The 21,925-nt window shown below is 44.2% G+C and overlaps 1 protein-coding gene across 1 annotated transcript; it reads left to right on the top strand.

Moving 5' to 3' along the window:
* Positions 1-11,077: 11,077 nt before the first annotated feature.
* Positions 11,078-20,420, top strand: LOC103712074 (succinate--CoA ligase [ADP-forming] subunit alpha, mitochondrial-like). The gene is made up of 7 exons (XM_008798464.6): positions 11,078-11,447; positions 12,710-12,919; positions 14,264-14,434; positions 14,517-14,640; positions 15,351-15,412; positions 18,505-18,586; positions 20,130-20,420. The coding sequence occupies exons 1-7, from the start codon at positions 11,214-11,216 to the stop codon at positions 20,267-20,269; spliced, it is 1,023 nt and encodes a 340-aa protein (XP_008796686.3). The 5' UTR covers positions 11,078-11,213; the 3' UTR covers positions 20,270-20,420.
* Positions 20,421-21,925: the final 1,505 nt, after the last annotated feature.

Genomic DNA, 21,925 nt, shown 5'->3' with positions numbered 1-21,925 from the left:
CCTGTCCTGTCCCGTCCTGCAAAAAAGCCAGTGGCCGGGCTCCCCGGCGCCGGCCCTCCGATGCTTAAGTCAGAGGGGGCAAATATGTGGAGAAAGCAAGCCAGAGAGTGAAGAAGATGAAGAGGATATTGTGCTCAATTGTGTCTGTGCTGTTTTCTTGTGTTCCGGTCCTCCCCTTCTTTCCTCCCAGGCTCCCTTTTATAGGGGGATTTTATGTTGCCCGGGAGGTGACAGGGAGTTTGTCCTCTTTTGTAATAATTGGGCACGATTTGGCCCATTAATGACGTGGTGGAATATGAGGCCGAATCAGACCGGAACCAGGGAGTTGTCACGGTCGATCGGACCTGTTGGAGTGGTTGAACCGCCGGCCGTGGTAGGCCCGGGGTCCATGGATGGTAAGTGCATTTATTACCGAGTGAACCGGCGGTCAGGGAGAGCCATACGCTTTGATGGTTCAGTGATCCGGAGATCGTCTTGAGCCGTGTTCATTAAATGACTCTCTGCATCGGAGACTTGAGGGGGTCTCATGCATTAATGGCAGGTCGTGCCAAATACCTGCGGAGATCTTATGCCTTGACGTCTTGGAGATAGCGGCAGGTTGTAGTGGAGTTGTCAAGTCCCTCAGGGGGTTAGGCAGGGGTTGAACATCTGGTCAAGGCAATCGGCTCGGCAGGGGTGCCGAGCCGAGCTGGTCGCCCAATGGGGCGCCCTGTGGCGGGGTCGCTTCTAATGCTTCTGGTCGGCGCCCTTTGGTCGAGCGCCTTCTAGCCGAACGCCTTTATTTCGCGCTCTTTCCTCTCTGGTCAGCGCCCTCTAATCGAGCGCTTTTCTGGTCGGCGTCCTCTGGTCGGCTCTTTCTAGCCGAGCACCGCTCTGGTTGGTGCTCTCTGGTCGGCACCCTTTGGCCGAGCGCCTTTCCGGTCGGCACTCTTTGGCCGAGCATCTTCCTGGTCGGCGCTCTTTGGCCGAGCATCTTCCTGGTCGGCGCTCTTTGGCCGAGAGCCTTTCCGGTCGGCGCTCTTTGGCCGAGCGCCTCTGTGGCGGTATGACTTGGGGTTTTTTCCCCCAACACTACCCCCCGACTTCCGAGTTCCAGTTGGCTACCAGCTGGAGCGCGGGAAGTAGCTTTAGTTGGGTCATTACGGATTCCAAAAATCCTAATTTATTGCGCATTTTGAATTATCGAGCGCTTCGAGGTGCCTTTAATAGGCGGCGTCTCTCCCTTCCCGAAAAGTCTCATTATTGGGACACTTTTTGCGAAGCGTCCTCGCGTCGTGGGCTCATGATGGGGCCACACGATCCGATGGGGCGCTTCGGCGTCCGAAGCGCTAGCCCTAATTAAATGCGTCGTTCTGTCTTTTGGACCGACACGTGTGGTCATCTCAACGGGATGCGGCTTTTCTTTTCGCCGATCAGGGCCGTTGGGAGGTTTATATAAACTCTCCCCTGACCTTCTGTCCCATTCTTATCGCCTTCTTCCAGCTTTTCTTCCTTCAGCCTTTCACGGTCCGAAGTTCTATTCTCCGGCGTCTTCCCCAGGTCGTTCTTTTTTCTTTCTTAATCCCTTTCTTCCCTTAGAATGGGTTCTCTCCCCAGTGAGGTCGAGTCTACCATGAGCGTCCTGGAGGTCGAAATGACCGAAGAGTGGTTTTTCCCTCTTCACGGGTTCCGCTTGGAACCCGCCAGGCGTGGGGATCGGGTAACCGATCCTCCGGTAGGCCGGATTGGAGTGTACCTAGAGTCACTCTGGGCCGATCTCCGATTTTCTCTTCACGGCTTCGTGAATGAGTTGCTGATGGTATGCCGGCTGGTCCCGGCGCAACTCGCTCCGAATGCCTGGAGGACAGTGATCGGTTTCCTGTCACTATGCTTACTGCACGGGATTCCGACCTCTGTCAACGTTTTCCGGCGGCTTTTTATTTTTAAGTCGAATCCGGGAGACGGTGAGTGGCTGTATATCGCCCTTCGGGCGGGTCGGCCACTTTTTCATGGTGCCCCCTCATCCATTCATGGCTGGAAGGAGAAATTCTTCCTTGGTTCTGCACAGTCCTGGGGGTTTGACCCCAGGTGGGGACCGGCTCAGCTCAAGTCCATCAACAAACCCCCCAGACTTTCTCCACGTGAGCAGGGGATCCTCGACGCCATCCGCAGCCTCGGGGACGGCATCTTACTGAACGGCCTCATATGTGAGGACGCTTTGGTGAACGTGGGCTTGAGCTTGGCGCGTCCCCACGGTAAGAGTAATTACAAGGTGTATTTATTTTCTTACTGTTCTAATGTTCTAATCCTGTTCGCCTTTGCAGATATCGCAAAGATGGTGACTAAAAGCGAAGTCCTCTACGCCCGTTTCCAGAAGAGGGCAGCCGAGCTCTCGGGCGAGCCCACCGAGCCGAGGAAGAAGCAGAAGGTCTCGGCGACCTTAGCGACCCCGGCATCAGCAGTGGCCGAGGCGGGTCCTTCTCGCCCTGCGCACTCCGAGGCGGGGCCTTCTCGCCCCGCGCACCCCGGTGCTGGTCAGAGGGAGGGCACGGATTCCAGGGGCTCGGGCTCCCGGGGAGCTTCAGCAGTGCTCCCATGCCCGGTGCCCCTGGCACAAGTTCCTGGTCGGCAGGACGCTCCAGTTGCCGACCAGGGAAGGAGTCCTGCGGGTCCCGCGCTTGCGCGCCCCGCCTTAGTCGTGCGGCAGTCAGATCGGCCGCTTGTCCGACCCCAGCCCCCTAGCTCCGAGCCGGGGAGCAGTCAGGGAGCCTCGGGGTCGGCTCCGTCGAGGCCAGCCGATGCTGGCCTTCCGGGCCCATCAGGCTCGGGGGAGCGAGTGCCTCTTGCGCTCACCTGGTCGGTATTCGAGGGCGATTCAGCCCTCGAAAACCCTCGAGTGGCGCGCGAAGTATTTCAGGTCGCGCTGCTCCCGGCCGACCGGGCCACGATACAGTCCATGAGCTACAATGCCTTCATGGACGCCACCCTGCAACGCCGTCCGGGTAAGTAGAATTTTTCATCTGTGTAATTTGTAAAAAATTTTTACTCGCAGCGCCTTATGTTTTTCTTTTCGTCTCTTTTACAGCACTTGCACGAGACGGAAATGCTGATGCACATAGTCCAAGACTACCGGGAGCGGGCCCGGAGGTGCCAGCGCGGTTACGAGGAGGCCCAGTCGAGGTACCTGGCCGCCGAGGCGAGGTACCAGGCCTCCGAGGCCGAACGTCAGGTGCTCCAAGAGAGAATTAGAGCATCCGAGGAAGGAATTCGAGCTCTGACCGCCGAGCTCGATGAAGAGAAGGGCGCACACACACTAACAAGGTCCGAAGTGCGCGCCGTCGAGGCTCGTTTGGCTGCAGCCGAGCTGGTGGCCTCCCGCGAGCAGGAGGTGGGGAACGCCCGCCTCCGACACTTAGAGCTCGAGCGGAAAATAAAAACCCTCGAGCGGAAGGCCGCATACCACGAGGCTCGGGAGCTCGAGGCTCAGGAGCAAGCCCAGAACGCGGTGAGGCTCTTCCGCGAGTCGGAGGAGTTTCACGACCTCCTAGCAGAGGAGGGCGTGAACGGGCTAATTCAGGGCTTCCGGGACTTCCGCAACCAACTGCGGCGGCTTCTCCCGGATTTCGATGTAAACCTGCTCCAACCGGGAGCAGGGGTCGAGAGGCCGGAGGCGGAGGCAGAAACTCCGGGGGCCGACCAGGGAGGCCCGGCCGAGGCGACCGAAGCCGCCCCCGAAGCCGCCCCTGAGGCTACTCCCATTGCTGCCGAGGCTACTGAGGCCCCGACTGCTGAGCCTACCGCTCCCGATACTGCCGAAGCCGAAGTGGTCGAACTCGAGCCTTGATGTAATTTTTGTTATTTTGTAAAGTCGGGATGGCCCCCCATACTTGTAAGGGCCGAACCCGAATTTTTGTACTCAGCCTATGGGCTTTTTGAAATGAATATACTTTTTTGGAAACTCGTCTGTTGTAGTCCAAGTTTCTCTGCTCGGATCCATTTTAGGTTCCGAGGACATGGGCTCTAGGGCCTCAGCTTTACCCGCCACAGGGTTTGGTTTTAGGTTTGGTTAGCCGAGCTCCATTGCTCGGTCCTTCGACCAGTGGTATAGCGACACTTGTGCTCAAGGGATTTGGGCTCGGAGAGTCTTTCCGAGCCTAGCCCAGATTTCGACCAAGCCCTAAAGCGGTCACTGGGACTTAACTTTTTAGCAAAGTTAGTAAACTTTGGGTCCGAGCCCCACATTGCCGGGGCGGGTCGGATTCTTTTCCAATGAATGGGTTGAATACTCGTCAGCTCGTGACGGGGATTCACCGGGCTTAGTATGATTGTGCTGGTGTCGTGAGCATCCCTTCACCGAGGCGATTGAAAATGCTCCTCTGCTCGGTGTCTGTTCTTTGAGGACGTCGGCAGAGAGAAATCCAAAAGCGGGATAGATAATGTAAAAACATTAAATAAATGGGTACCTTGTACCGTGTGCGTCCTTGCGCCGAGGCGACTGAAGACGCTTCTCCGCTCGGACTCCGTTCTTTGGGGACGTCGGCGGAGAAATCCAAGAATAGAATAGACAATATAGAGACATTAATGTAGAAACATTAAGTAAATGGGTACCTTGTACCGTGTGCGTCCTGGCGCCGAGGCGACTGAAGACGCTTCTCTGCTCGGACTCCATTTTTTGGGGACGTCGGCAGAGAAATCCAAGAATAGAATAGACAATATAGAGACATTAATGTAGAAACATTAAGTAAATGGGTACCTTGTACCGTGTGCGTCCTGGCGCCGAGGCGACTGAAGACGCTTCTCTCCTCGGACTCCGTTTTTTGGGGACGTCGGCAGAGAAATCCAAGAATAGAATAGACAATATAGAGACATTAATGTAGAAACATTAAGTAAATGGGTACCTTGTACCGTGTGCGTCCTTGCGTCGAGGCAACTGAAGACGCTTCCTCTGCTCGGGGTCCGCTCTTTAAGGACGTCGGCAGAGAAATCCGGTGATGGAGAACGAGCTGAGCTCGTTGGTTGAAGCCGGTGGAGAACGAGCCGAGCTCGTCTTGGTCAGTGAAGACCGCATCCCAACGCATCGGGGCATCTCGACGTCTCGAGGCATCCCGGCCGAGGTCGGGATAGGAGAACGAGCCGAGCTCGTTGGCCGATGGAGCACGAGCCGAGCTCGTCGGTGGAAGTCGATGGAGAACGAGCCGAGCTCGTCTGGTCAGAGAGGACCGCAACTCATATCTCGACGTCTCGAGCTTCCCTATAGCCGGGGCATCCCGACGTCTCGGGGCATCCTGACCGTGGCCAGGGTAGGAGAACGAGCCGAGCTCGTTGGCTGATGGAGCACGAGCCGAGCTCGTCGGTGGAAGTCGATGGAGAACGAGCCGAGCTCGTCTGGTCAGAGAGGACCGCAACTCATATCTCGACGTCTCGAGCTTCCCTATAGCCGGGGCATCCCGACGTCTCGGGGCATCCTGACCGTGGCCAGGGTAGGAAAACGAGCCAAGCTCGTTGGCTGATGGAGCACGAGCCGAGCTCGTCGGTGGAAGTCGATGGAGAACGAGCCGAGCTCGTCTGGTCAGAGAGGACCGCAACTCATATCTCGACGTCTCGAGCTTCCCTATAGCCGGGGCATCCCGACGTCTCGGGGCATCCTGACCGTGGCCAGGGTAGGAGAACGAGCCGAGCTCGTTGGCTGATGGAGCACGAGCCGAGCTCGTCGGTGGAAGTTGATGGAGAACGAGCCGAGCTCGTCTGGTCAGAGAGGACCGCAACTCATATCTCGACGTCTCGAGCTTCCCTATAGCCGGGGCATCCCGACGTCTCGGGGCATCCTGACCGTGGCCAGGGTAGGAGAACGAGCCGAGCTCGTTGGCTGATGGAGCACGAGCCGAGCTCGTCGGTGGAAGTCGATGGAGAACGAGCCGAGCTCGTCGGTGGAAGTCGATGGAGAACGAGCCGAGCTCGTCTGGTCACTTAAGACCGCACCCCGACGTCTCGGGCCATCCCGACGGATCGGGGCATCCCGTTGTGGCAGGGCATCCCAATATATTGGGGCATCCTGACGTCTCAGGGCATCCCGAAGTTCGGGGCATCCCGACGTCTCGGGGCATCCTGACCGTGGTCAGGGTAGGAGAACGAGCCGAGCTCGTCTGGTCAGAGAGGACCGCAACTCATAGTCAATGGAGCACGAGCCGAGCTCGTCGGTGGAAGTCGATGGAGAACGAGCCGAGCTCGTCTGGTCACTTAAGACCGCACCCCGACGTCTCGGGCCATCCCGACGGATCGGGGCATCCCATTGTGGCAGGGCATCCTGACCGTGGTCAGGGTAGGAGAACGAGCCGAGCTCGTTGGTCGATGGAGAACGCACCACGAACTCACGAACATCTTCAGGGAGCCCACGCAGGTACTCCATCATCCCGAGGCATCGGGGCATCCCAACCGTGGTCAGGGGAGGAGAAATAAACCTGACACCATAAGATAATCAGGAGTGTTGGTGAGCTCAAAATAAGTACGCAGACCATCATAAAATAAAATTCACAGAATGAAATTCATAGTTGAACAATGGGGGACCCCTTGGGGTTTTATTGATGGTACACGCGGAGATTTTCAGAACTCCAGCTCCGCGGAATGGGAGTCCCATCTAGAGACTCCCATTTATAAGTTCCGGGTCGGCGGATGCGCGTGACTCGGTATGGTCCTTCCCAGTTCGGGGCCAGCTTCCCTTGCTCAGTTGGTCGGGAGGCTTCAGCTTTTCTGAGGACAAGGTCCCCTGGTCTGAAAGATTTGACTTTGACCCTGGCGTTGTAGTACTGAGCTGTCCTTTGCTGATACCTCGCCATACGAACTCGGGCGGCCTCCCTTGTTTCCTCGACTAAGTCAAGGTTACTTCTGAGCTGCAAAGAGTTGGAGCTGGCGTCGTGATGCTCGACTCTTGGAGAAGGAATCCCAATCTCCAGTGGGATGACAGCCTCCGTCCCGTATGTCAGGTTGAAGGGAGTCTCGCCGGTGGGGATGCGGAACGTGGTCCGGTAAGCCCACAGGATATTGTATAGGTCTTCGACCCATTGTCCTTTGGATTTGTCGAGCCTGGCTTTGAGACCCTGCAAAATAGTACGGTTTGTTACCTCGGTTTCTCCGTTCGTCTGAGGGTGCGCGACCGAGGTGAAGCGGTGGTCAATGCCAAGCTCGGAGCAGAATTCTCTGAATGTTGTCAAACTGGCGACCGTTGTTAGAGATGAGGATGCGGGGAAGCCCGAATCTGCAGATTATGGACTTCCAGACGAAATCCCGCATCTTCTGCTCGGTGATCCGGGCGAGGGGCTCAGCTTCTGAAGGCTGTGGCCAGCCTCCGTGGCCCCTGGCTGGGTGCTCTCTCCAGAGGGAGGCCCGGACTTGGGAGTCCTGACCTCGAAGGGGAAATCCGCTTGTAGGGGGCTCCGGTTGAACTGGAGCCGGGGGAGGCGGTGCCGTTGGGATGCCCCTGGGCTGCAGGCTTTGGACAGCGGTAGCCAGGGCCTGCACCTGTTGCACCAGGGCATCAAACTGCTCCGGCCGAACTTGATGAACTGACTCAGCCGGAGGTGGTGAGTTTCGGACGGAATGCTCAGGGTTGGGTGGAGGACGTCGAGAGGCGTTGGAAGCCCCTTTGCTTCTTAGCTTCATGGCAGCGAACTCGGGCCCTTCCTCTAGCGCCAACTGTTGCTGGAAATTGGACTCGGGGGCCGCCGCGAAGCCAGGGAAGGAGGAGCTCCGCCGCAGGGAGGGCGGACGGCGGTGCGCCAGCCGACTGTGTCCTCCTGTGCCCTCCTGAGGGGTGTGAGAGAGCGGAGAGGAGAGTGCGTCCTGTCCTGTCCCGTCCTGCAAAAAAGCCGGTGGCCGGGCTCCCCGGCGCCGGCCCTCCGATGCTTAAGTCAGAGAGGGCAAATATGTGGAGAGAGCAAGCCAGAGAGTGAAGAAGATGAAGAGGATATTGTGCTCAATTGTGTCTGTGCTGTTTTCTTGTGTTCCGGTCCTCCCCTTCTTTCCTCCTAGGCTCCCTTTTATAGGGGGATTTTATGTTGCCCGGGAGGTGACAGGGAGTTTGTCCTCTTTTGTAATAATTGGGCACGATTTGGCCCATTAATGGCGTAGTGGAATATGAGGCCGAATCAGATCGGAACCAGGGAGTTGTCACGGTCGATCGGACCTGTTGGAGTGGTTGAACCGCCGGCCGTGGTAGGCCCGGGGTCCATGGATGGTAAGTGCATTTATTACCGAGTGAACCGGCGGTCAGGGAGAGCCATACGCTTTGATGGTTCAGTGATCCGGAGATCGTCTTGAGCCGTGTTCATTAAATGACTCTCTGCATCGGAGACTTGAGGGGGTCTCATGCATTAATGGCAGGTCGTGCCAAATACCTGCGGAGATCTTATGCCTTGACGTCTTGGAGATAGCGGCAGGTTGTAGTGGAGTTGTCAAGTCCCTCAGGGGGTTAGGCAGGGGTTGAACATCTGGTCAAGGCAATCGGCTCGGCAGGGGTGCCGAGCCGAGCTGGTCGCCCAATGGGGCGCCCTGTGGCGGGGTCGCTTCTAATGCTTCTGGTCGGCGCCCTTTGGTCGAGCGCCTTCTAGCCGAGCGCCTTTATTTCGCGCTCTTTCCTCTCTGGTCAGCGCCCTCTAATCGAGCGCTTTTCTGGTCGGCGTCCTCTGGTCGGCTCTTTTTAGCCGAGCACCGCTCTGGTTGGTGCTCTCTGGTCGGCACCCTTTGGCCGAGCGCCTTTCCGGTCGGCACTCTTTGGCCGAACATCTTTCTGGTCGACGCTCTTTGGCCGAGCGCCTTTCCGGTCAGCGCTCTTTGGCCGAGCGCCTCCGTGGCGGTATGACTTGGGGTTTTTTTTCCCAACAATTACAATGTTATTTTTTGTGCGCAGCTGCTGGAACTAGGCATGTGTTGATGCCTATTTGCTCTCGGGAGCATCTTCGATAAAATTTATGGAAGATTTTAAAGATTATGACCTATAATCACGAAGCGTATGGAAACATACGTTAGCATCGAACGTTTATAGCCCATATTAGAGCACAATTTGTGCACCACTAGCCCAGATTAAAAATAAAATGCCGAAAGACTTCAAAATAAATTTAGGAAAAATAATGCGTGAGGCCGCTCTTTGCACGTTAAATTGGAAGATAAGCCTAAAATCTATATAATCTTAATTCGCTCGCACTTCTCAAATCTCGCAAATATGGTAATCCATTTTTATTTTCTCACTTTAGGATTTGGCCCTTCGCTCGATGGATGCATCCTTTTAACTTATTGTATATGTTTAATAAAATTTTGTCTCTAATGAACTTAATTTCCAATTCAAAATATGTGCCTTTTGAGTCTAAATCAAGAAATGTGTTTCTCAAAGATCTTTAAAGAAAATCCAAAAAATGTGTTCATTCAAAAAAATAAAATAGTTAATTTTAAAATCACCATATTAGGAACAAAGATAATTTTTTATTTATAAAATACAACAAACATAGGGCAAAAAAAAAAGAACAATATTTGAGTTAAAGTAAATTTCAAGTAACAAATTTGTTTCTTATTTGATTGTTATTATACTAGTCATGACACTTTTGTTTTCTCATAAATCTCCATTCCTATAGCTTCTTATTATCATATATTGGATTTGTCACAAGGGACATGGACCTTTTCCAATGCTGTGAAATACCCAATCACTGATATGATCATTTGGATTAATTAAAATAATGCATGCAAATTGATAGATTCTCTGCAAACAAGATTTTCCTCCATGGAAAGTCTGTATATTTTTTAAAAATTTTGAAAGAACAACTTTTATGACCCTTTTCTGGGAGAAAACCCAACCTACTTTCTCCGATAAATTCATGCTTAGCTATAAAGACAAAATTTGTACATACAAGCATAAGTGTGGCCACTATTTTAATCATCCCTCCAACTTTCACCTTCATCAATATGATAGGAATGGTTTAATAAATCTTTTGATTTGTCTACCATTCTTATGTCACGTGGTACATTTCTTTAAAAGAGAATAACAATGGAAATATGAAATAAGACTAGATTTTCTCTATCTACTATAGTATATAGAAAGAAGGTTAAAAAATATCCAACATTTACGTTGTTTTAGACCAAGATGGGAACCATCCCTCTCATGTTGCTTTTCTTATGTGGTGTTCATAATTCCGGGAGCTATAAAATTTTTTGGACAATGCATGACCACTACAAGGTAGGGTTGCAAATTATGCCTTTTCGACCTCCAACACTCCAATATACATTGGTCCTACATGAAGTGATATAACCACGATCTCCCTCATCCTGCAGTACCATGGATTATGCCCTTGTAGCCCCAGAATGACTACTCCTTGATACTCGAGGTACAAGTGTATGCTTCGATCAATCTTTTTGTAAGATATGATGAATTTTGGATAAGAAAGTCCAATATCAAGATCAATAATAAAGAATTTGGAACTTTGTCGCTCTTTCTCTAATATCGTTTGGAGAAGAGGGTGAGGAAGGCCTAGAAAGGGGAGGAGATGGAAGTATTTTGAGGTGCAATAAATCAATATCTCATGCTCACATATATTTTACTTATTTTTTTATTGTTTATATTTTTTGGTGATGATCAAGTAGGCGCTTGGTAATGTGAGTTTTTTAAGATCCAAATTGCAAATCTCTATGATTCTTCTCAATTTTTGATTCAATAAGTTGCGACCACGAGAAAGATCCCTTGCTCTACAAAATGGCCAGTTTGACCAGAATCAATTATCAGAAAAATAGAAAAAATATTTTTAACAATATTCATAATAAATGGTTATGTTTATATGCACTGGCAGGCTAACTATTTTGGTCGCACTCTCAAGTTTGCATGCGCGAGCTGCAACTCGCTGTCCTTTTATTTAATATTTATTACTACAGGGGCTTTTGGTTAAATAAACATGCAATCGTTTCGGACACCGGCCAAAACTCAATTCAAGCGTCCCATGCCGTCGGTGTCGGTCTCTTTGTAATATGAAAATTGCAGATGGGTATTTTTATAAAACTCTTAAAGCATGCATGGAACCTTACAAGTTTACATAAACCCCCTATCCAATATTGATATTGGTATACACGTCGGCAGCTGTGTTCGTTCGTTCCTGGCGACTAGTCTTCGTGCTATAAATACTCGAGAAGAGAGGAAAGAGAGGAAAGAATCCCCGGAGGAGGCGGCTTGCGGCGTTTTTGGGCCAAAACAGAACCCAGCCATGTCTCGCCAGGCCTCGAAGCTGGTCGGATCCCTCGCCTCCAAGCTCGTTTCCCAGCCCAGGTTTTCCGCCTCCTCTCCTCTCTCCTCCCAATTACGCCGCCACTTCGCGGCGGCGCCGTCCCCGCCGCCCGCCGTCTTCGTGGACAAGAACACCCGCGTCATATGCCAGGGGATCACAGGCAAGAACGGCACCTTCCACACCGAGCAAGCCATCGAGTATGGCACCAAGATGGTTCGTTCCTTCCCCTCCCTCTATTTCCTCGACGATTTCGTGGATCGTTGATATGTTCTGGCGATTTGTGTCTACGAGTCTGCTTTCTCGTATGGGTTTTGCCTTTTCATGGATCTGATCGTGGGTTATTTTCTAATTTCCAGTGATTTGCTTCTTATGATTTATTATCCAATTTTATCTCCAAGATGGGTTGGTTTTGATTTATTCATGGAGGTGGCATGTCATATTATTTTGGTAATCTTCGCTATAGATAAATGCAGGGATCGTTCCAACACTGCAGCTGCTCGCGGTTGAATCTTTTCATTGATTTATTTTGCGTTGGATAAAATGTGTTCTGCAGAGTCCTTTACTGTTTTCTTTATAGGAATTTAGGCTGTCAGCGAAAGCAAGGATATACTGTTATGCAATTCATTGCCTAGTTTATCTTTTGAGCTGGCCACCGATGGAATGAATTGTTACCATTATCATAGCGCTCAAGCCCTCTCCCAATGGTTCGGAGTTGGCTCCATGAATCCTTCACCGTCCTATTCAACTGGATCTGGTTTCATGCTGCAATAAAATAAGTCAGCTTAGCATCAATCTTCCTCCCCACAATCATATTTTTCAGTTCCTCTTTCTTCATGCGATGAAGTTCCCAATTCAATCAAACTGTTCTTGTTCATGGTTTATCTTTAGACATCATAATCAAGAAAAGAAAAATTGATAATTATAGGGAGAAAGGTGATATGAATTAGGAGATAGGTCTATTACTATTGTCCTAGTCTCCATCCTTGGCCATATTTGCCCTCAGGGAATTGAATTCTCTTTAAATGTTTACATTTCGCTGGAGGTTGAGGTCTTCCATTCCAAGATCCTGTCTTATAATCTCATGAGATAAGGAGTCCTCCTTTAAGAATTCCTCAGTAAAAATCCAGTCACTGCACCACTTCTTTTACCAGTTCGCACCTGTAGCACAAATTTTCAAGTCGTCTTATCAATGATTGCTAAGTCTGTGCGCACTTACCAAAGGATACTGATGGCTGAAAAGAGGTGAAGTTGAAGATGATTGCAGAATCTGATCTATGTGTACTCCGTCCTAATATCCTTGCTCTTCGTTTTTACCACTGATCTAGTAGCTAAATACCGATAATGATTTGCTCCACATATTTATTGTGAAATTCCAAAACATTTGCATTTTAGAAAATAGTTTATCAAGTTGTTGTTTGATTTTTGATATGGTGGTGTAGTTCAGTTCAAGATATCTTTCTGTCTTCTTATGACAGGTTGGTGGAGTGACACCTAAGAAAGGTGGAACTGAACACTTGGGTCTTCCAGTGTTTAACACAGTAGCAGAAGCAAAGGCCGAGACAAAAGCTAATGCATCAGTTATATATGTTCCTCCTGCTTTTGCTGCTGCTGCAATACTGGAGGCACTTGAAGCTGAATTAGATCTTGTTGTGTGCATTACCGAAGGAATTCCACAACATGACATGGTAATGAAGCATTCTTCTCACTTTTTTTATTCTATGTGCTGTATTTTTTATTATTTTTATATTTATATGGATTCTATTGTTAGATTTTTTTTCTGCTAAAAGAATTAGAAGAAATGTCTTGCTCCTTTTTGTAATTTACTATAGTTCATCCTCTTCTCTTTTTGTTTCCTCCAAAGAGGACAATGAGAAATATTTCTTTAAGGGAGAAGAAGTGAAAACAGGCATGGTGCATCAAGTATATAAATTAACAAGAGGTCTGCATATACGTGGAGTATACATGGGGATATTAATTTGCAATATCATGAAATTTGTTTGATGCAACCCATTTGAGTTATAAAATGAGCACCTGATGGCATCCCTTTAAGTGGACTGGAAATGGTTCATGCGGAATAAATAATTCTGTTTTCTTTCTTCCCTTCATTCGTCACCCCAAAATCAGCGCTGATTACAACATGTTCTTTATTTTGTGGTTCTTTGGTGCTTTGAGCTAGATCTTATCCTCATTCAATGGCATAGTGCATAATTTCCTATTGCATTTTCATAAATCATCTGTGTCATAAACTCATAATATTCTGTATGAATGTTCTGGATGAAGATTTTATCTTTCTGATTGTTTGTTAGATTTTTTATACTGTCTGCTTGCCACTTTTTCTTCTGTGATTTTGATTCAATTCTTTAGTTCATGAGTATCATTAACAGTGTTAAAATATTTTAGTTGCCTTCTTTTTGAAACTTAAAATTCATAATGCCTCTGCTAATTATTTATGGTCTTCTCCAACAGTTATGGTTTTAGCATTTTGACTTCTCTCCATAATTGGGATTGGATGACAATATTGTCAAACTATGGCTGTAGTTTGAGTGGAAACAATTATTGTCTTGTGTACAGTTATTTTGATTTTTTCTTGAGCCATGCAGTCCAGAAATATATTATTGACAAATAAACACTTCATTGTGTTAGTCTAATACAAATGCATGAAAATATATACCATATGTTACAGATGATTTAGTTTTACTTCATTAGTATATGCACATATTTTTTATTAGTGCACTTCTGCACATGAATTTTATAGATATCATTAAAATTATAAAACTTTTGCTATTTTTTCTTTTCTTTTAGTTACAATCTCCGATATTATATCTGTAGCTGATTTAAGGTATGGATGACAATTCAGATCTCGTAATCATTTAATAGTTGCTTAAATGAATCCAATTATAATCGCAGCAGGATGCAAAACTCAATATTGTGAGCATGGCAGTCTCTGCACTTTAAGATGGGGGAAACTTTTATATGGTTAGTTTCTGTTTCTCATAAATAGCCTCTGTACTGACTTTTTTGGATATCAGGTTCGGGTGAAGGCTGCTCTTAACCAGCAATCAAAAACTCGACTTATTGGACCAAACTGTCCTGGCATTATCAAGCCTGGAGAATGTAAAATTGGAATAATGCCTGGATATATTCACAAGCCAGGGCGTATAGGGATTGTATCTCGATCCGGTACCCTAACCTATGAAGCAGTATGAACTTAACTTATCTCATTAAGTTAAAGATCTAGGAAAGAAATATAAGAGCGAATTACTCTTTGTGTTTTAATGGCAGGTTTTTCAGACAACTGCTGTCGGTCTAGGACAGTCAACTTGTGTAGGTATTGGGGGTGACCCGTTCAATGGGACAAATTTTGTTGATTGTGTAACCAGGTTCCTTGAAGATCCTCAAACTGAAGGTAAGCTATTAACAAGTCTGAAGTCATGTCCCATATATATTTATCTAGTTTTATTGAAACCATCTGAGCACCAGATTGTTGTTCAGTATGCTATCCAATATCCATCATATTCACACTTCTTCCTATTCTATTCCATCATATTTACCCTGCACCAGTGGGAACCTTGCACACTGGGCCGCCCTTTTTGTGATATGAAGGTGGATATGAAAGTTTTATGGTCCTCTCACTTCATGATGTTTTGAAGCCCGAATGTGACCATAGGCTGCTGCTACTTTGATTGATTAAGCTGTAACCACGAGAACATACTAACTCATAAAGAATGATAATGGATGATTGTTACTGTCTTCTCTTCATACATGTTTAATGCCCACCTATAATTGATATTTAATGCTATGGATTTCTTTGTTCTTGCACCTGTAATGACCTTGTTCTTAACTATGGACATGTACACAAAGAAGAAAATGTTCATTTTCATTTCTTTGTGTTCTAGTGGGTTTAACGTTGCTTGATGGTTGTGCTGCCATTATTTTCTAAAAGATTGTTATATCATTATATTCTCAATGAATTTTCTCCTGTATTTGCTAAGCCTTTTTTACAACGTGTTTTTGACTATGTATTTCCAACATCTGGATGAAATTTGAATAATTGCCATGTTAACATATGACTGCTTATCCCGCTTTATGATGCTGCTTGCATCATTTGTATTTCAGGTATCGTTCTTATAGGGGAGATTGGAGGAACTGCAGAAGAGGATGCTGCAGTTTTAATACAGGTATATAATGCTGGAAATGCTGTAGATTAAACTTTATAAGAACAATGTAGAATGGAGATATTCATATTGTTTTTTCGGTTCATTATGTTCCTGAACAATATTATGTTATCTTTTAGTATTTCATGTTGCACAACTATATTATATCCAGAGGTCATCAATAAAGAGAGGTAGATGAAGTTATCAGCCATTGGAAAATTTTTCTCCCTTGTTTAAAAACATGGGATAGAAGATAATTATGTTGCTGCTTTATTTGCAACTTTGCACATTTGTGTTCGCATTTGCGTTCTTTTGTTATGACTAATTGTTGGAAATTTGCCTTTTGGTTAACATTGATTTTTTTTTTATTACTTAGTCCAGTCTCATAAGCATTGAGAATTAGTTTGTTTGCAGCATATTTAAAGTATAAGGATATAGGGCTGAAAATGCATCGGATATAGGTATATCCATATTTTTTCAGTGAATATCAATACGGATACAAATATTAAATAGATACCAAAGTTAGTATCCATATTTGTTCTAAATAAATACTGATACGAATTGGATGACAAGCATATCCATATATTTTTGAAGATGATATGGATTCAAGTCAAGTATTAGTTATATCCATATTTTTTTTATCTGAATACAGATGTGAGTTAGATACTGATCAAATATAAATTGGACTTTGAGTGGAATTCAATAATGAAAACTAACATAAATGACATGATCATAAAGGATGGGAACAAAATCCATGATTAAAATTGCTGCAATACACAATAACCGGTTAATGGTTTAAGGCTTAGTTATTGAACCTACACAGAGATTGATTCGGCCTATGATTTGGACACTGATCTAACCAGATTTATATTAAAAATATACTAAAAATTACAAACTATTTAAATAAAATATGTAATATAAAAAGTATTGAAAATTTTATATATTAAATACCACCATTACTGTTTAATTGCAACATAATTAAAAAGAATTATGAATTATCTATTTTAAAGAACTCATAAGAAAAAATATATTCAAAAATAGGAATATGTTGAAGTTATTATTGCTTTTAAATATTTTAAATAAAAGGTTTTGAAAATGTCATAAGAAATAAAATGAAGTTATTCATTTTTCATTTTATATCAAGTGAAAAAAAGGATCATTTTTTTTTATGAAAAGAGTTAATTATTCAACTATGAAATATAACAACAAATTTCAAATGACTATATTTTGTAACATGAACAAGTTTTAAATAAGTATAATAAACCATGATAATATAACAAAATTAAATGTTGTCATGTTGGCTAAGTGGCTATTAGCCGGTTAAGTGTCTGTTAATCACATGAGAGGTCTCTAGTTTGATGCCTTATATGGGTGGTATGTAAATGGTTTTTTCTTTGATATAAACGGATTTTATTCTTTACTAATTGGCATACCTTGGAAGAGAACATTTTTTGTGCTTTTTCATGTAACTGTAACCATAACCATAATATCAAGCTTTGCAAGCAGCTTAATATAAAAAGTATTTTCATCGATCTCAGGAGTTCTAGAAGTGAATTAAATGTCTACAAACATTACTCTGTTTGCTGTCATTTTCTGTTGTAATTCTTTCTTGTAGAAATCAAGTCTTAAACCAGACCTTATGATTGCAAGTATATCTATATTGCATAGATTTATTTATCCCCCATCTTCAGCACATTATCCCTACTCATTTAATGTTTTGGGACTAAAGTTCTCTTTGGTCACGAAATGAAAGGTTTGAAATGACTAGTTGGATAGGCATTACTTATTCACATGCCATTGTTGAAAATTATGGCGGTAGAGTATCAAATTGGATTTTGTCGAATATGTTGAATACTTATTTGGTTTTGATCATAAGAATAAAAGTATTATAACAGATTGCGTGAAAAAGCAATGTTAGAGCTAATAAATTATTCCAGAAGTCAGGTAGAAGGTGGTAAGTATTATTAAGAGAAAGTGCGAACAAGCGTGTAGAACTGATTGTCCTTTATGTCTTCTCAACCTGGAGATATCATCTTATAATATGTGGGCAATTTTGTGGATAATGTGGAGGAAGAGCCGCACAAAATGGGGATGCTCATATCAATGGAGATTTGTGAGGCTACTACTATTGAATTTCTTTGTAATTGTAGTAAGCCTCTATGAAGATCGACCATCTTAAGCCTTTATTCTTTAGAAATTATAACTGCTTGTCTAACTAACTGTATTCAGAAAGCTAATGATAGTACATTAGTTGAGGACTTGATGATACGAGAATAAGGTGAATGCATAATTGGAATTGCTGAAAAAGCTTTGCACAATTGCATAAAAATCAACTTGAGCTGGATTGGAGAATTTGAAATGCAGTTATAATTGGAGGACAAACAAACTACATCCTTGCTGTATCTATGACCCAAGATGCCCTAAGGTTTTATTTCGGATCTGTTGTACAAACAGATGGAAAGAACAGCTGGATCTGTTTTCCTTTTTTTTTTTGTTAGGCCAGGGGAGGGGTGGGGTGGGCTTGGGGGTCACATACTGACATTTTGGGAATCAGGGGAGAAAAGCTATCAGATTGTTGTAGAAGGAAAGATGTCCTTTCAGCTTTTAGTGCTTTATATTCATAAAATTACATTAATGTTGCAGGGATTCATATGTTAAATGAGGTGATCTAAACATATATGGTTATAAAGTTTTAGATATTTGGTCATAGATAAATGTTGATAAAACCAAGCACCATATTCTTAAAAATTAGTAGATTCAGGATGCGCCAGATTAAAAGAATCAGAGCAACAGGTGATCTACTGATTGTTAAGCATTCTGAACCATGGAGACTCTGAATTCTTGTTTAAAATGCTTATAAATGATTTAAATTTGAGAAATTGGGCAGATTACATCGGCAAACTGTGTTAGCCAATAGGTTATTTTCTTTATGGAGATGGAATTTATGGTTTGCTGTTACTATAGTTTAACTTAACTGAACGTAACAATTGCACCAGAAATTATTAGTAAGTTTATCGTATTTCAACTTATTTCTTTGTTTATTTTGCTAATGCTTCATATTTTCTCTGCTTCAGAATGTTCCATGCTTCACATTCATTTCTTTCTAAATTGAACAGGAAAGTGGAACTGAGAAGCCTATTGTTGCATTTATTGCTGGACTTACAGCACCACCAGGTCGTCGCATGGGTCATGCTGGAGGTCTGTACCATATCATCTAAAGTTTTTCACATCTCCCCTTTGCAGTACGTATTTGAAGTTATAGAGAGGGCCTTATCTTGCAAAAAAAAAAGGAAAACCCAAAAACTATCATGTGCATTTTGAACAGGCTGCAAAGATTATTTTTTTTCCTTTTGAGGAGCTCCCTTTTTTTTATCTGGGTTGGGGGGCACTAGTAAAACTTGGTTGGGATACATATGTTCAGAGTCCTCAAATCATGGATACAGGGCAGAGGAGGGATCGGGTTTGGAATAATTTTGTTAGTGTAACTGCAATTTGTTCAGCTAAATTTTAGAACTTATAAAGATACTGAAAAATAAAAATGAAGAACTTATAGGTTCAGAGTCCTCAAATCATGGATACAGAGCAGAGGAGGGATCGGGTTTGGAATAATTTTGTTAGTGTAACTGCAATTTGTTCAGCTAAGTTTTAGAAATTATAAAGATACTGAAAAATAAAAATGAAGAACTTATAGGAAACATGGATTAGAGGGGTTGAACAGGAAGGTTTTCAGAGCGATGTCACTAGTTTTTAAGATTTCTTGGGTTTTGAAGGTTGTGTTTTAGCATCATCAAAGCTGAGGATTTAAGGTAGCAAAGGGCAAAAGCTACCATTGGAAAGCATTGGTCAGGGAAAAAAGCAGTTCAAATATATTAATGCTATTAACTCTGCCATATAACTAGTTTTCGTTCCATCTACTACAAACTTTTATATGAGCCCTCTGTACGTAAAAGATGCATCTGATAGGAGCAACTCTTAAGCATGCGAAGAGCCTGCTCTTCTTACATTTTCATGCCAACCGCCTAGATGAATATGATATTACATTTTCTGAAGGCATATGTGGATGTATGGTTAGCCTGTTGAAATTTTAGAGTTGTCGGATGTAGTCTTTAAAAACAATTCTTTGTAAACTACACTTTAAAGATGAAAAAATTGCCCTTGGAGGTGCTAATAGATTGTAGGAATGGCTCAAGCATTGTAAGTCATGTTGGTTTAAGTGTCCCCGTAGGCAGGTGGGAAGGCAGATGCTCTTTTTTTTTTTTTATCATCCAGCAACACCGTGCCAATGGATGCCTTAGCTGGTTGAGTGCTCAGCAGAAATTGCTTTTCTGTAGTCAGGCTCCGGTCATGGACTCTTTTCTTATTATACACCTCCCTTTAGCTGAGAAACAATCATTGATCTTCGTTATTATAATCTATCGTCAGGCAGATGACGTTGTTGCTCTTTTCAGATGATTAACGACAAAATTTGGCACAGTGACCTAAGACATTCATGTCATTATTATCTGCTCTAATCCAAGCTATCTACTGCATAATTCTGTTTTGCAACATTACTTGTTTGAATCCCTGAATTTAACTCTCTTGAAGCTTGATATAATTGGACCAAATCTCATTACTATTTCTACTCCAGAAGGATTGTCCTATCTGGATCATGGATCGTATGGTTTGATCGCTAATGGATACTCAACTCATGGTAGCTTTGATCGGCTTTATAAGCTGAATGTGTAATTTTGGTTTCTTGCAGCAATTGTGTCAGGCGGAAAGGGTACTGCACAGGACAAAATCAAGACCCTCAGAGAAGCAGACGTAACAGTGGTCGAATCCCCGGCCAAGATTGGTGCTGCCATGCTTGATGTTTTCAAACAACGTGGACTTGTAGAATAGGAGGCACTACCATTATAATTCTCCTGGAAACGCCATGAAGTGATTTTTTCCCATTATTGTACTCCTGGAAATGTCAGGAAGTGATCTCTTCAATTTACTACTGCTGCTTTGAGTGCGCATTAGCAGCTCATATTTACATCTTCTCGATTTATTTTCCTGTGTTTGCGGGAATTAGTTCTCTTTTCCATCCAAGCAGAGTCTTTTTTTGACAAGTTCCCAATAATTGAACAGAAACCTCTTCAGTGTATACTTTACATGCTTATTGATTTGCAATCCAATCAGCTAATGTTCTATTGGACCTCCATTCGCTTAAGGATCTTCCAATTTATATAAACTATGCTATCTACCATCCACAGCTTATACATATTTCTAGGATAAGATCAAATTGTTTCTCCGCGATCCAACAAGAAAAGGTACAAGAGTTTGCCTTCCTGGAGAGATTCCCTGCATTGGAGTTGCAGAAGAAGCTGAAAAGCACATATTGATCGTCCTGTTCGCCAGAGAATAAAGGCTCTTATCGAAGAATAGTTGTAACGCTGTACACAATTTGTTTAGTCCTGAAGGCCGAAGCCACTTTGATGCTGAGTCAACTACGTTAGGTAGGTGCCGTTGTGAATGACCCTTAACATCGCGAATTTGTGCGAGTTTCTTTTCTAACAAAATACGATTATAATTGTGTGCTTATTCCCGCAATAAATAAATAAATAAATAAATCGCGTGCTCATAGGGTTGCTCCGTCACCGATCTTGCCGAAAGAGCATCACTTTTGCCGGCATCAAGGTGTTGCGTAGTGCACGACACTGCATTTTTGTGCAACTGTTTATCTTTCAATTCTGACATAATGAAAACTTAGATGATGGTCATAACCACCGTCATGCAGCAGGTATCATGACGAATATTTGACATTTTTGTCATCCATCCGAATAAAATAACGTCTATTGGATTGCATGTCAATTCAAAGGTTTACATCTCATTCAGCGTGAACGTGAAAGAAAAAAAAAATCATACTTTTTGACAACAACATATTTTTTGGCTCGTCCCTTGTTGTTAAAAAAAAAAAAGGAAAAGGAAAAAGAATCAACCATATTTTCTACTTTTAGAAATCTGAAAAAAAATATAAAAATAGAATTTCTGTTTAACAATGTCAAGCACAGCCTATTTAATAATTTTTAATCTTAATTTCTTACCATAATAGTTCTAGTGATCGATATTACAACTATTTTATTTCTAAAAAAAACATCATCAAGCGCTATTACGATTGCAAATTACCATACTTTTAAAACCAAACTGAACCGGTCCGTTGAATCAATTAGACCATCAACTGGTCCAGCAACTAATCCATATGCTATAGCTAGATTTGAGAGTTCTTGAGGAATAAAAAAATAATTGAATTAACCTATTAGGGATTTGATTGTTTCAACTTGATCATCCTTTTCACTCTTGCTTCTCTCTCATCCTTGACCTTCTTTCTTGCATCTCCAGCACCAACATGATTATAGATCTCACCATGTTGAAGACTTTTCTTTGTTCTTATCATCTCTTTTAGCATTTCTTCTCCCCCTCTCTCTCTCTCTTTCTCTCTCATTGTCCCCTTCGTCCCCAAAACTTAGTGAATGACCAACGGGAGGCGATAAGAACCCATCCCCTTCCCTCCTT

This window comes from Phoenix dactylifera, chromosome 9 (genome assembly GCF_051530095.1).
Source record: "Phoenix dactylifera cultivar Ajwa chromosome 9, Ajwa_hap1_PhDact_Kaust_v1.1, whole genome shotgun sequence".
Classification (NCBI taxonomy): Eukaryota; Viridiplantae; Streptophyta; class Magnoliopsida; order Arecales; family Arecaceae; genus Phoenix; species Phoenix dactylifera.
This window is presented reverse-complemented; position numbering and strand designations above follow the sequence as displayed.

Coding starts and splice junctions, on each gene's coding strand:
- LOC103712074 (XM_008798464.6), top strand. CDS start 11,214: ATGTCTCGCCAGGCCTCGAAGCTGGTCGGATCCCTCGCCTCCAAGCTC. Junction 12,920..14,263: donor GAATTCCACAACATGACATG/GTAATGAAGCAT, acceptor TTTGGATATCAG/GTTCGGGTGAAGGCTGCTCT. Junction 14,641..15,350: donor TGAAGATCCTCAAACTGAAG/GTAAGCTATTAA, acceptor TTTGTATTTCAG/GTATCGTTCTTATAGGGGAG.